The sequence below is a fragment of the Varroa destructor genome, unplaced genomic scaffold (assembly GCF_002443255.2).
Source record: "Varroa destructor unplaced genomic scaffold, Vdes_3.0 BEIS01000001.1, whole genome shotgun sequence".
Taxonomy (NCBI): domain Eukaryota; kingdom Metazoa; phylum Arthropoda; class Arachnida; order Mesostigmata; family Varroidae; genus Varroa; species Varroa destructor.
In genome coordinates, this window is record NW_019211454.1 from 76,291,075 (window position 1) to 76,305,878 (window position 14,804).

Sequence of the window (14,804 nt, forward strand, 5' to 3'; positions counted from 1 at the left end):
AAAGAAGCCAAGTAGCTCTTCTGTAGCCATGCAAGCAATACAAGTAATTGCCATATACCTCTGTGATAATTCCAAACGGAAAGTCTATAAATAAGAGCTTTGGAAGTAACACAGCCATTTTCTAGGCACACCCAACAATACGGTGAGAACCGATGAATACCGAGAACCGAACGACGCCCAGATACAGACCAGATGATACGAAGACAATACTGATATTTTTCGTATTATGGACTACCTACAAAAACTACCGCTACTATCAGAGACCCTACAATACGAACTCTATTAAATACATTAAAAATGTATCGTAATGTTATAATCAATATTGAGGATTTAAATGTGGTGTACAAGCATGGAAAAAAAAGACCATATCTAGTGAGGCAGCACAAGATCTTCGATACACAAAGTTCTCTTTTCGTGAAAAATACAATGAAAGAGTTTGCTACGCACTTGAACACGATATCGACCTTTCAGCTAACTGCTGGATGGAACCGATTCAACTGTCAAACAATTATAACCTGCATTTACTCGATACCCCGACCTCAATAAGATTACCTGGTATCGCTGGATGCATATATAATTCTTTTGTACTTGGCAACCGTAGAGTAAGGCTCGTAGCAAGTTAACAATATATTCGAACCTTATAGCATTTTTTCTTGCTTCTCCTTACAAATCTAAACGACAGGAAAATATTTTTTCAAAATAGATATAGCTTATGCACGCCTTAATTACAGATCGACAAAGACTACAAACGATATATAATTCCTGGAATTCCGGAAAGTATTCTTGCTATTACCAACTGAACGGTTGAAGAAGGCGCGGAAACAAAGTGTTCAAATATGGCTTTGAATTCCTTTATCAACAAACCTGTATTTTTTAACACCTGAGCTCTGTAATTGAGAAAATGCCATCTCCAACAAAAATTAAGACCCTAAAGTTTTTAATTTAGATTACTGACCGTTACTCTCCTTCTGTGAAAGAAATTAGGCAAATCAAGGGGGCATTGGTTGAATTTGCACAGAAATATCCAAGGTTCGAGTGGACAGCGGAGTTGCAAAAATGTATTACTAATACCAAAAACATTCTTTAGTCCAGTTAAATGTTGGCTACTATGATAGAAAGGCTTTTATAATTGTGGCGGCCGACACCGGTAAATGTACTCTAGACGCACTGATTTCACGCAAATACATATAAAGATATGCTAAAATCGAGAATGAGGCACTAGCACAACTACATGAACGGCTGAAAATTTACACTACCTACCGATCATGGGTTATTAACTATTTCTGGCAGTTAAAAGCGGATACATGTTTACAAAGCAAACCGTCTTTCAAAAAAACCATACTCTAAAAAACAGTACGGCTTCGAAATATGGTGTATCAAGGCTCCTGATTTTGGACGAGCGCATTTATGCTCATTATTGTAAAATTAAGTGCTTTCGTGACGATTGTTACCCACTCTTCGTACCATTAAAAGACATTCAATACCATAGCGCTCACTGCCCACTAAAGCCTTTAAATTTTTTAAATAATTGGGTAAATAGCCAATAATAATAATACACCAAAATTATCCAACTTAGTATATTCACTGAACGGATATTTTATCGTACCTGAAGAACTTAAACACAGATTGGTAGATCAATTACACACAAGACATTAGGAACAACATAAATGACACAAATATTGGCCCTACATAAAGCTTGACACAGAGCCAGAGTAGTGCGTAAGTGCTTGAAATGTACCCAAACCTGAAGGAGAAAACCGTTACAGCGTTGATTCCTGCAACCAAACTTTTTGAAAGAATACATGTAGAAGAAACAATGGAAAGAGTCCTATAGAAGAAGCCATTTTTACATATATAATGTATAATATTTCAAAATGGTCACAGATGTTTTCGGCTTAAATGACTAAGTGAAGAGGTCCGTTAAACGCATCTACGACAGTCCCTTCATAGCACTCAAGCTTACATTGCACAACTAAATATGGTAAAAATCACTCTTCCTGGATTGAAACATACGAGCAATTTTTTTCTGTTAGGGACGAAACAGCAAAGCGAATCCAATTCAAAGACTGACTTCAGCCACCTATATGACACTAGCGTCAAAACATATTTTAAAAGCCAGCCTGTACATGTAAGATTCCAACAACTGAACCCTAGACTTTAATATATATACTACAGAGGATCGGAAAGGCGCTATGTTAAGTCCAAGCAGACCTCTGGAGGCTCCATGCGAGTCACGCAAAAATTTAACAACTATGTATAGAAACCAAAAGCAATCAATAGGGTCTCGCGCAAGTTTGCTCAAATACGTAATACTCAAAACAGGTGATTCGTAGAGGAAAGTGCGTACGACTCTAGGATCCTATACGAGATTTAGAAAAGCAAAGAAGCTGTCTTGATTTTCCCATACATATATGTTCGACGTAAAGTCGAGTTATAACTAACTTTATCAAACAAGGAGTTCGTTTGGGTTTCCAGACAATGCTTGGTAAAGGATCCATGTAGATTTCGCTGGTTCTTGGAGAAAAAATGCTGTTGAGCAAGGTTCACGAGGTATGTAGGAGTCTTTGTGCTTAACAAGTTCCTTATACATAATTACGATGTACAGTCACGTGCTTTGTTCATGCGCACGTTCTCGTGTCAAGCAACGGAATGCAATTTAGTGGTGCAGTATTGAGATAATACTTTGGCAAGGTCAAAAAAAAATTAGACATTCCTTATTGCTATGTGAGTATGGATAAAGCGGGTCGAGCTGTGTGCACAGTCGAAGAATACCTAGTAGATAAACTGGCCTTCAGGAGACAAATGTCAGGACTTTTTCGAAGACCACGTTTTCCAAATAGATCCGTAACTATAGTGTTACAAATTTACGAAAGCCCACAACTAAAGTGAAGGGTTAATGTTCTAACCGCTTAAGATCGGAGGGGGCAGTGGTTAAACGAATTTACAATAATTCAAACACTAAATATGGCATTGAATCTCAATCAATAAACCTCAAAGTGGAACTAAGATATTATGTTGAAAGGTGATGTTCTAGCCAAGCTTATCACGTCCGTTTAGACATACGATTGTAATGTACTAGACATCTTTCCGATGAAAAATATAATCGATCAGGTTTCATAACCCGCTAAAATTCAAAATACAAGTGAAACTGGTGTCCAACACAACCATTTTGCTGGTGGACTACACTCGTTGCAAGTTTTCTTGAACAGAGAAAAAATTAATTTTAGATTTTCTGAACCTCGATATCAAAGTATCACTTAACGTTAAACCCAGAAGAGCAGGAAATTTGTAAAAAAACGTCCGGTTATAAAAGAAAGTAAATAAGTAACAAGATAAAATAAAAAAAATATCGGTAGGATATCGATGAAACCATTTCATAGGTCTGTTGAAATTTTTGAGCATTTTATTATTTCGAGCCTTTCAATATGGTTTTGTTGTAATTCTATCTGCACCTGGTTGTCGGACACGCTCTTCCGTCGACCTGAGGGCTAATTCTTTTTAGTTAAATTGAAAGGTCTTGGAATTGACACGCATTACTCCACGTTAGTCTTGTGCATACCCAACTGACCGATATTTACGAGCGAAGATTGATGGTCAATTGATCGTGTCCCCTTGTGTTTATTTCCCTGACATATCTGGTTTGTATTTCACTTTATTAACTAATGGCATATAGCGCAAAGTTAGGTCAGTGGAGTATGCAGATAATTTAAAATTATGCGGTTTAATGAAAACCATGCTTCCACGCAATTTCGTAATCACCTGTAAAAGGTGTTTCTCAGAGGTTCGGTAAAAATAGTACCCAAATTATACACTAAAGGAATATTATCTGTTCTTATTATTATTCGTGAATTTTGATTACCAGCGAAATCACTTTTAAAGCTTTCCGAACTCAAGAACTAGTATTTTGATTTACTAAACTAATAAAATACGATTTCTTCCCCTTGGTATTGGCTTTGTAGTTAGAATCTCTTAGCTAGCTTAACGTGTGCCTCAGGGATCCTTTATGGGAACTGTCTGGAATTGTTGGTTGCCAATTCAAGGCTACAACATTTTATGGATCTCAGGTTTTATGGATTTCAGGAAGTCAAATCTTTACCAGACCACTGCTGTACGCGACGTTCAGCCAAAATATACACCCTCTGAATCAGAAGTTACAACGAGTGCTCTATTTTACAACATCTAGCGGCATTCCCGACCTGGGGGAGATGCATATATGGAGCGAATATTTCCACAAAAATTCATCGGACATTACGTTCACGTAATCATTTTTCTAGTAAATGTCGGCATAGTAACTTGAACGGCTAATTTTGGCTAAGAAAATGAAGAATAGCTAATTCAAGCTAGTAGAATATACCATACAGCTACTGTGAATGCATAAAAGTAAATTTTGAGTAATGCTGCATTGGAAACCCAATATGCTCAAGTTTCTTACATTAAATCATTTACAAATGTCCTCTAAAAGTTTATTTGGTGCCCACAGAATACACCTTTGAAAAAGAAACATCCCCATAGGAGCGATTGTTTGTAAAAAATCTTAGGAGGATTTATGGGGTTATTAGGAGTTTTACGGACCGTCAGGTGAAGTCCTTGACGTTTTGAGCTTTACCTGCCGCGAGCGGCATTTCAACAAAAATGCCGTTGCTTTGTCTGAAATGATCAGCTGCGTCCTGTATAGTCTCCAATTGAATGCGAAAGCTATTCATATACCCTTTACTAGGTCGATACCTGGGCTAATTTGCGTTCATTATATGTGAGAGAAACGTTGTAAAGGTTTGTTCCTATCTGCGGATGGTAGAAGCTTTGCTAATTTCGATTAAAAATTGGCTAATTTCAAGATCGGCTGAACTGGATCATATAAAACACAGGTCATCTGACCGCATCTTACACCATAAGTGTAACGGAACAAAGATTGGTTAAATAATAGACTTGTAATATATTTACTGGTTTACTTTAGCTACTGAAAAAATGTAATGTCATTAAACATGGAACAACACGATAGCCAACATTTGAGTTTGCCCCTGTTGGTCCTTTACTAAGAATCATGATCATCTATTCCAGTTTTAAGTTTACTCATATGGTAATACCCAATGACGATTTCCATGTTGGCAGTAACCTTTGTCTTCAAGCGGTTAGAACCGTTTTTCATAATCCCTGATCGCGGACGACGATTTGGTCCATCCAATTGCCTATGCGATAGTTTTGTCTATGCGATAGTAGATAGTAGATAGTATTGCCTACGCGATAGATAACACTAATAAAATTAACATAATTTTTTTCTTATAAAAAATTGTTTGCCCAAAAAAAAATCTTCTAATATATTTTTTAAGATAACACATCTTGAACTTTTGTGAAATCAGTAAAATAAATTTCAAGTTAAATATTGGCGTCTAGATAAAAAGGTACGACTGTAATTGCTTCGTTGCGAGCATGACAACGGGCAATACCTCGCAAATTAATAATACAATAACTACATAAAATTAATAAAAAGAAAAACCTTAAATTCACGTTTCTAGCAGAGCAACGCTGACGCCGTTTGATCCATGAGCAATGCAGTTGCTGGCTTCTCATTAAGCGTACTATACGCATAACTCAAACATTAACGAACTAAACTAATAATGATCGCGTCTTTCGAGATCTTCTTCTATCGATCGACACTCTCCCCTAAAAGTGTTAAGTTAGGTTGGTTTTTAAGAACTTTTTGAGCTAGTTCGTAACAAGCTTTTGTGTTTTTTTGGCCCTGCTTTAGATCGCCGTCGTTCGTCAAAATCGACTCAGCCCACCGCTCAATGCAAGGCAACTATACCTGCCGGGTGGAGACCGATAAGGGTGTTTCCGAGAATGACTTTTATCTCATTGTGATAGTCGACTCGTGCAAAGAACAATCCTGGACAACGTACTCCGACAGAATAGGTAAGTCATCTTTAGATATGCCACAAGTGGGGTTCGTTTGAAATCAGTGCGGGTCGTCGGAGCAATTGGTCGATTTGCCACTACAACATACATGATCTTTTTGGTAAGGCTGTACCAAAACCACTTGTGTGTCTATGGTCCCGCTCATAGTTATTACCTGGCTTCGTTTTCTTTATTTTAAAAATTGTATTCTTTTTTTTTCATTTTACTTATTAAACGATATGTTCTCACTCGTTACTTCCTAACCTCTTGTTTTGTGCAATGTAACCGAAGCCTTTATTAGACCAAGATAATTCAAGCAAATTCAGTCAGGTATAAAAATGACTTAGTTCCAATGGTGACCTGGTTGAGTTACAATTTTACTTGTTAATATTTTGTTGTTTAAATATCACTTGCTAGCTAACTAGAAAGAGTTTGACAGCGAAAAAAAAATCATTACTGGCATAGCTTTCTACCTAGCAAGCATTTCTTATAGTTTATAGTAAAAAAAAAAACTTGCAAGAAATAGCTGGGACTGCCCGGTTGTTTTGGCACTAATTAATTCTGGTACATAGTCTGATACTGGTACTTAGTGAGCAATCAAGTGATACAAAATGTAGTCGACCTCATTTCGCATTTATTAGCCGTGATAAAGATATAACTAACCTGTAGTTCGTTGCATGGTATTGGTAGCAATGAGCTAACCCACATTTTCGGCAAACATCAACATCTCTGACGGTAGATCCTGTGCGTCGCAAACCTGAACACTGCTTTAGGAGTATCGGTTTGCTGTGCATACGGCTTGTTGTCCAATTCGTTTCATCGATTCATGAGAAAAAGAATCAGATTAAGCGAAAGTTTCAAATAAACCAAGGATTTCAACTTATTATGGCGTGTGGGTCAAGAAAGCAGTGTTTCCTGTTGAAGTATGAGGCTTCGTCGCTTCTTTCAAAAATGCTGGTTTAATGAAACATGGAAGAGGTATTTTAAACTTTGCTGTCACTTCATGGAAATGATGAAAAGGCGATGGCATATCAAAAAAGATGATTCGACGGTTGAATCCAGTACATTCTATTTTTCTCAAGATCCTATTTATAGCTGTTAGCACGGATTTATTCTCTATTGATCGGTACTTAGTATCCGACATGTACTCATTTTCCTCAGCATATTCTAGCTTTTTTTCATTTTTATCAGCCAGATATTTTATCAGCCACTTCATCGAATGTGCGGGTTCCTTTTAGGTTCGCTTTTTTAGATTAACGCAAAGACACTGCAAAGAAGGACGTTGATGAAGATTCGGGGAAAAATCTCAAAAACTAGGGGTGTTAGGGCTACAACCGATTAGAGCTATCGACCGGTATTTGCTATCGATGCATCCCTAATCTGGCTACCGCTGAAACTTAAGGATTTGGATTTGCATAAGGAGTATCGGCTTCATGGAGAGCTGAATGCAGAAGTAGTGTCGATTATTAAGCTATTTTCAGCTTGTGATTTTGAAGATGCCGGTCTTGAAAAATGAAAACGAATCATGAAAGGTTCGAAGAAATTCAACGAGCTTTCCAAGCTGTCTGGTATAAACAGGAGTTTATTTCGAGATTTAAGATTACCAATTTATACTTATATATATATCTATGACAAATTCCGACAGTAATCTATTAACGTAACCCACTAAACAGTGATGTAATTCTCATTCCTTAAAGTTGTGTGAAAAGTATGGCACAGAACTGTTAATATGAAACTGTAAAAGAGAGTTCACAGTAAAATATTTTTTCGTTCACCAAAAGCCGTTCGCAAGAATCGTCGATATGGAAAGGAGCTCAAGTGCCAACTGTCTATGTTCTAAGTTGAATAAAGATGGAAAGTCTACAAATTCTATATATGGCCTTTATAGATCAAGGTTGTGCCTAGTATATCATTAGGATTTAGGGCGTAATCATAGTGGATGCGTCGTTCACGACCGGATCCGCGTAGCTCACCGCAGATGAGTGACGTTTAGTCAAGAACAACAATAAGTAGGACCGGAAGGATACTTTGTAAATGCTTTTATATACCTAATCTAAACGCTGCGCATTTTATAACAAATTAGAAAACAGATGCCCTTTGCGAACCCGTGAGCAATTTACTATAAGGTAGAAGTCTTCTTGTTTCCTTGAGCAACCAGTACTAATTCTACAACGTCGATTTACCTGGTCGCTTTGTGACTGCCTTGACGTTGATACAGAGACTGATCCCAATTAATATGCTCTTACCCGCGCTTAACTTATTGGTTAACTGCATACATATCTGCACAATTGGTGCTAAATAACTTAATCATTGATTTCAACTCGGTCCTGCGAACGAGAATATTCGCGCATGTTCTATTATTTGGAATCGTCAGGGTCTGTCAAAATCATCCGCTAACATTAGTGAATTTCCGTGATTGCAACAACTGCACCATATCTTAATGAGTGAACCTATTGAGCCTCTTTTCAATTGAATTGACTGTTTTAGTTTGGTTCCACATATACCGCTGCCCTACAATTGCCTTCGGCTACAGGAACTTTTCTACCGTCTAATTTTGAGCTCCAGAAATCGATACTCCTTTATTGAGGAGTCTTACATTGCTCATTTGACAAACAGGATGATTCTTTGTGCCGTACGTGTAGGCTTTGTAGATCAGGTTTCGATGAAAGTAGCACGCTGATGAGGGTAGTTGGTGATGCTGATTTATACACTGTTTTGTGGGTCTATCAAATGATTCAATTAGATTAAAAAAAAATTGCTTTTAAAAAACCTTCGTTTTTTTCATTTTTTTTATTACTTATTTTGTTCCGTCAGCCTATTATAACAGCACTCTGCTGTGAGTACAATATCAACCGAGAAGAACTTTTTAAAGACAGATGTTTCAGGTGGAAATGCATTTTTTCGATGGGTAAGGGAACTGCTTAAGGGTGGCTTATCGAGTTTGAAAACAGGATCCGGAACCTAGAAGGATGCCTCCTGCTCTGAGTTCGATGACGACCATCTAAAAACACTTTTGAAAGAAGACGCCACAATGACCGATTTTCGCACACTTGTCACGAGTCCGAAGAGATGAGTCAAAGGACCAACCCATGCCCAAGCAGATGTTTATCCAAAAAAGATTACACTTTGCGTTTGTAGGTTTCAGAAGGCCCGATTCACTGGGAACTACTTCCTACCAACCAAAAGATGGATGAGTACGTTCATTCTGTCCAGTTGCATTGAATCAAGCAGGTTATTCAAGAGAAGAGATGAAAAAAAGCAAGTCAGATTATTTTGGTCTATAATAACACAAGCACGTGGAAACATCGCCAAAGCTGCCCTCTTAGACTTCAAATAAAAAGTTGTGTTGCGCCTTCTATATTTTTCGAATCTTTCAGTAATAGATATTCACCTTTTTCATTTATTTATCAGTTCCGCCGCCTCAGATTAAGAACTCAAAATTGAAAAATTTCTTTTGGACAGGTGTAACTTAGCGTCAAAGGAATAAGGTAACGTGGTGTTTTCTATTCAGTAAGAAAGTATAGCAGCTTTGAACAAATAGCTTCTGCGGTTATAAGATAACTCTCTCTTTACATATATATATATATAGACACACATTAATGAGGCGCTTTTCCAATAAATTCTATATCCTAGGTATTATTGGATGTGAGAGATACTGCGTACCGGCCGACAATTTTTACATAATTAAATAGTATACTCTTATTTTGTACAATCTGCATGTATGTGTGTGCGTCCTGTATCAGTAATTTCCACATTGAGTGCCTCGAAATGCGTAACCATGGTAACATCTCTTACATGGAACAGTGAGGTCGCTTCCTCCTTAGAAATTAGCCTCTTCGGACCTGTAATCATCTTTGTTGCACGCCGTGCATTCCTTACGAGTACTGTAAGTCCTTTTGCTCGACAGCGTTTCCAAGATGTGCGATTTCATGTCAATTCAGATACTGAGTAAGTTGCTGTTTGGTCGCATGCGAAAAATTTGCTTTTTAGTTTTCGTTGATTCGTATTATTGACCTGTTGATCGAAGTGTGTTACTTATTTGTCACCCTAGATGTTGAAGGAACAAGTTGATCCATTATTTGCTTAGCATTGTCACAAATTGCTCTGAAAACGCGTTTGCCCTTGGACTTGGGCATATATAGCAATACCACGGTATTTCAAGATGGAAGGCTCATACATGTAAGTGAAAAAGTCACATCGCTTTGAAGCGAAACAAATCAAGCGAGAATCGTATAACAGTAGAATATCGGCAAAATAAGACAAACGATGCCTAATAAATCTTAGTAACTTCGACAGGAGTACTTTCTTATTTTCGTTGTTATGAATGAAGCTTGAGTTAGAAGTTTCAAAGATGGCCGTGTGGCGAATACGCTGCGTAACTCAGGCGCTTAGTTAATTAAGTTAACGATTATTATTGTATTACGGTTATTATACGCCGGCTAGCGGCGGTTGGCAGATTTGTGTTGCTTTATGTTGTTGAGTTGCCCACCAGGCTTGGAACTTACATATCTGGAAAATCGCGAAAATGCTGTGCGATTATAGCTCATTAGAAAGGATTTGATGCGCTGGTGTGTCTTGATTCCTTGACAATATAGAAACGTTGCTAACGGCATCATGGTAGATCGTTAGCACAATGTTCACATGCTCGTCTTGCCTCGAACGAAGACATAACTATTGGTCCAAGAAGGGATCTATAAAGGTGCAGGAAGACGTGTTCTGGGCAATTCGAGCTGGCAGACTTGATAGATAACATAACAATGCATGTATACACTCGCATGACCAGTAGCGGAAAAGTTGGAGATTCGTATAGAGGATAAACCTACGTGCGTCTAAACTGAAATTTCGTACAAAGCCGTGTGTTATTAAATCCTCGTCCAAAGCACCTTAAAAATTAACAAACGATTGGTCAGGAAAGACCTGAAAGAATCGCAAATAACGGGAAAAATGTCATAGTAGAAAATTCTTTTTTAGGAAAGGGTCGTCCGAGAAAATGTCAAATGACCTTATAACATTCATTGTATGTACAACAAAACACGTATACCGCGAAAGCGGGTACCATAGTCATGAATATTAGAGAAAGGCGGATTACAAAACCGAACGAAGACAGCCATATTGCAAGTTACAAAAATAAGATGGATCTCAAGTTAATATATGCGGAGAAATAAGTTTTACTTTTAGGCCGTTTGTTAGGATATGACGGTCTCTACTAAAATAAAATAAAAAGGCAGCATGGAATATCTTAGACAGAAGTCTCAGAGCTTACATTAAACTACTAGCCAGTGGGTAATCAGATATAATGTTTGCTGAAAAACTTTAGAGTTACACAGTAAGTCGGATTTCATAAAAGTGCCAAGCTAAGTGACAGTTACTTCTTCGACAATATCTGAAAAATTAGGACCTTTTGGGAGAAGGCCTCAGACATAATGGCAAAGTTTGTTGAGCGACTAAAATTGGACCGACTTTTTCAAAAAAAACAAATACTTGTGACACCTTGTGACAGTCTTCGAGCGTCACACAATTAGATTCTGTAGTACTTAACCGAGAGCACCGAAGCAGCGCTTATGGAACACATAACTCACCAAGCTAAAGGCTCTGCTAATGTATGGTTAACTTTCTACATTATGTTCCGATGATGACTGAGGCCGTAATTGATATCATTAGCCAACTCGGCATAAATCGCATGTTTGAATATAGACATGCGCGCAAAAAGCTTCCTCAAATATTTTTCTCATGAAAGAGTATTTACTTACATAGCACGGATGACCGTCATGGCATAGAATGTCAGCTTGTTAACAGTTTAGTTTGAGGGGATGGGTTTTTTAAGGAAGAATGCAAACATATACCACTAATGCTAAAGGTTACGAAGTCGAGAGTGCTCGAGAAACTTTACAGACGGAAGTTATGCGGCGCCTTAGGCCGAGGATCTTTCAGCGACTACAAATGTAACGTCCCACGTCAGAAAACACAGTTGTTCAAAAGACTTACACCATTGAGCTTGCTATTGAAGCAATATCTATTATATTTACACTATAAACGTATTTACTTTCAAAAGTTAATATTTATTTGCTTATAGTAATAGGATTAAAGTGGTACCGTTGTCTTACTTGCGTAATGAAATAAGAAAGGTCTTGTTCTACTCAAATAAAGAGAGCGTCGTATAGTATCCAGTGAAGTATAGGTTTAATTAAAGCTTGTCCGTTAGTTCCAGTATGACGAAAGTTTTAAAGTACCCCGCACTACATTGGTAACGTTTTTACAAGTTATTTTTTGTTCTGTTTACGAGGTAGGGAAAATACAAAGAAAGCAATCGAAGAGAGCAATCGAGCATTCCAAAACTCTCATACAGATAAAGATAAACCGCATTGTATGGTAATTGTGATCAGATATAATGTGTTATATTTTACGCGAGGGTTTGATAAATTATACAAAGTTTTATTCATAAAAATCTCCTAGACTCAATATTACAAACTTTCCGATTCATTTTGCTTAGTGGGGTTAGTAGGAACAATTAAAAACTTTCAAATATTTGAATTTGTTATAGTTACGTGAGTCACAAGCTCGGGGACGTCGAGAAAGGCCAAGACCATCGATCGTATAAAATATAAAGAAGGCTAGATATAGATAAACTTTCAAAGGCGTGGTCGCCTAAGTAATTGTTTCAAATTGTTTTTTTTGTGTACCCTATTATCTGATGTGAGTTTAAAAAAGCTTGCATGCTTCGTGTAATTTTTCTTGCGTGTGTTTGTGTTGGTGAGTATGAAGTATTGCTTGATGAAGTATTGAAGTTTGAATTGCTTTAATTACATTTTATGAGTTAACCTCGTCTAGTGAAGACAGTTTAAAACGAAAAGGACCTGTGTGCCAATGATCACGTGCATATGAGAAAAGCGAGGATGATTGTTTGTGGTAGGAATTTGAGAGACTATAGCTCATAGTTATACGTTTATTTTGAAAACTACCGTTTGAAACTCACATCGGGCTTGACTGGCAATAACTATTGACGACCTGCAACATAGATATTTTTTTTGTGAACACAAAAAGAAAGCGAAACGGTAGGGTCTGACTTAAGCTATAAGAGCTATTCAACACATGGCTAGTATCGAAATAGAGAGGGAACGAGAAAACTCACCGATATAGGTTTTACTCGGACCGAGATGAGTTGAAGACGAATGATGAGGGGCTAATTTTAGTATACGCGCTTCCTCGATGGTGCAGAAGTTATGTAGGTATGACCAGACATGGGCACATTTCACTTTTGCCAGTTTTACCCTTCTAAAACCATACCTGACGCGCAATTTGACAGATTTACATTACAGGTTGCCTGAATATGTTTGTCTGAGACACTCAATAGTCTTTTGTAACTCCTTCTTTGTCGTCTTTCCCGACTTTCTTTGTGATTAATATATTAATTTATTCTAGTAAATACATACGGATTTATTTTAACATGCATCCATCAATACACATATTAGTGATAATTGACAAAATCCACGATTGGCCTCTGGTGAACCGGTCTTGCTATATCCACTCCCTGCCGCCTACTTATTAAAAACATACATACAAGCATCAAAATCGGGGTTACGAGGGTTTTTGGTAAACATTTCTTTATGTACAAAATGGTTTTATACCGAAGTTCATATCTCTGTCGTCTGAAGCGACTCTGTTTTTGCTGCTCGCTGGTCACGACTTCGATGTGGATCAGATCATCACCTGTAATCAAACAACTTGAACATTCGGTATTGACTAGAAGCATCAGCACAGCACACATTTCCCTCCCCCGAGCGTTCTAACTTACTAGTCGGCCTTTACTCCACACCCAAAACTCAATTTTGGGGGGGTCCGTCCGTATTAGCTTGAACCATATGCGCCCAAGACCAGGCTTAAATTGACTCCTCTGTTTTCAGCCCTGAAGCTGTAATCCGATCCAGTGCAACCCACTGCAAAATTTGCATGCAACATACCGCTGAATTCCCATTGCAAACCAGAACATGTCTGCGCAAAAGGCGTGCCAGGATGATATGATGCAACTCCTTTATTATGGAATGAAAACAATTTTAAAGCTTTTGCTTGGCGCTTTTCAAGAGTATCCAACGTTTATCGTGCCCGCAGTCCATCAATATATAAGGTATCTATTATTTCTCATAGTCCTGCCTATTGTCTAAGAAAAAGGTAGATATAGATTTGAATAATAGAGTACAGCTGAGAAACTTGACGGCTGACCGATTGGTTTGAACTTTAATGGTAACAAATGAATTCTTTTATAGCACATCGATTAGTACGTTATTATTTCATACCATATACACCCGTGTCTATATGGATATCGTTAAACTGTGATGGGTCATCCACAAGAGGCGGTTCGCACTGAACTCTAGCTAAATCGTTCAGGTAGCACCTTTTGTCAAAGCGATTTGCTGAGCACAAGGAAGTGATTTTTGCCACCTACGATAGTCTTGAATTCCGAGACACGGCCCTTGATGATTAAGCCTGGCTGCCTCATTTTTCGGAAATGCGGTCCAATCCGAATTCGTTTGCTGTTAAAAAAATTTATTTTTACGATGAGCTCGTTAGGTCATTTGCGGGGCCAAATTCCGAGCATTTCAATTTTGTGAAAAAGGCTCATGAAACATGCACCAAATAACACAACTAATATCATAAAAAACAAACACTTGTGCTAAAGGAGCGTTTTACTATGATTCTATTATTCGCTAAAGCACAAATACGGTAATTCCGTTTCCTAAGTCAGTCATTCAAATGAAAACGGTCTTCATAGAAAGGTTAACTACATATCGGCTGCAGGGTACTTTGGCCAACAAACATTGCTTCAATCTACCTCTTCGATTATTAATTTTTGGAAAGTTGATATGCCACAAGGTACCTTTGCCCTTGTTTTTGTAACGAATGACACTTCAGTCAAC

At 37.8% G+C, this 14,804-nt stretch overlaps 1 protein-coding gene across 14 annotated transcripts in view; it reads left to right on the forward strand.

Moving 5' to 3' along the window:
* Nucleotides 1–14,007, forward strand: part of LOC111244317 (uncharacterized) — an 85,834-nt gene extending 71,827 nt beyond the window's left edge. For 11 of the 14 annotated variants that reach the window (XM_086977843.1, XM_022791334.2, XM_022791321.2 and 8 more), the window contains 2 exons: nucleotides 5,747–5,910; nucleotides 9,031–9,223. In XM_086977843.1, coding sequence (XP_086833969.1) covers nucleotides 5,747–5,910; nucleotides 9,031–9,086 — 220 coding nt within the window. In that variant the 3' untranslated portion in view covers nucleotides 9,087–9,223. Of the gene's footprint in view, nucleotides 1–5,746; nucleotides 5,911–7,130; nucleotides 9,257–13,793 lie in introns of those variants that run through there. The other 3 variants (XM_022791283.2, XM_022791359.2, XM_022791351.2) reach the window with 3 other exon arrangements.
* Nucleotides 14,008–14,804: the final 797 nt, after the last annotated feature.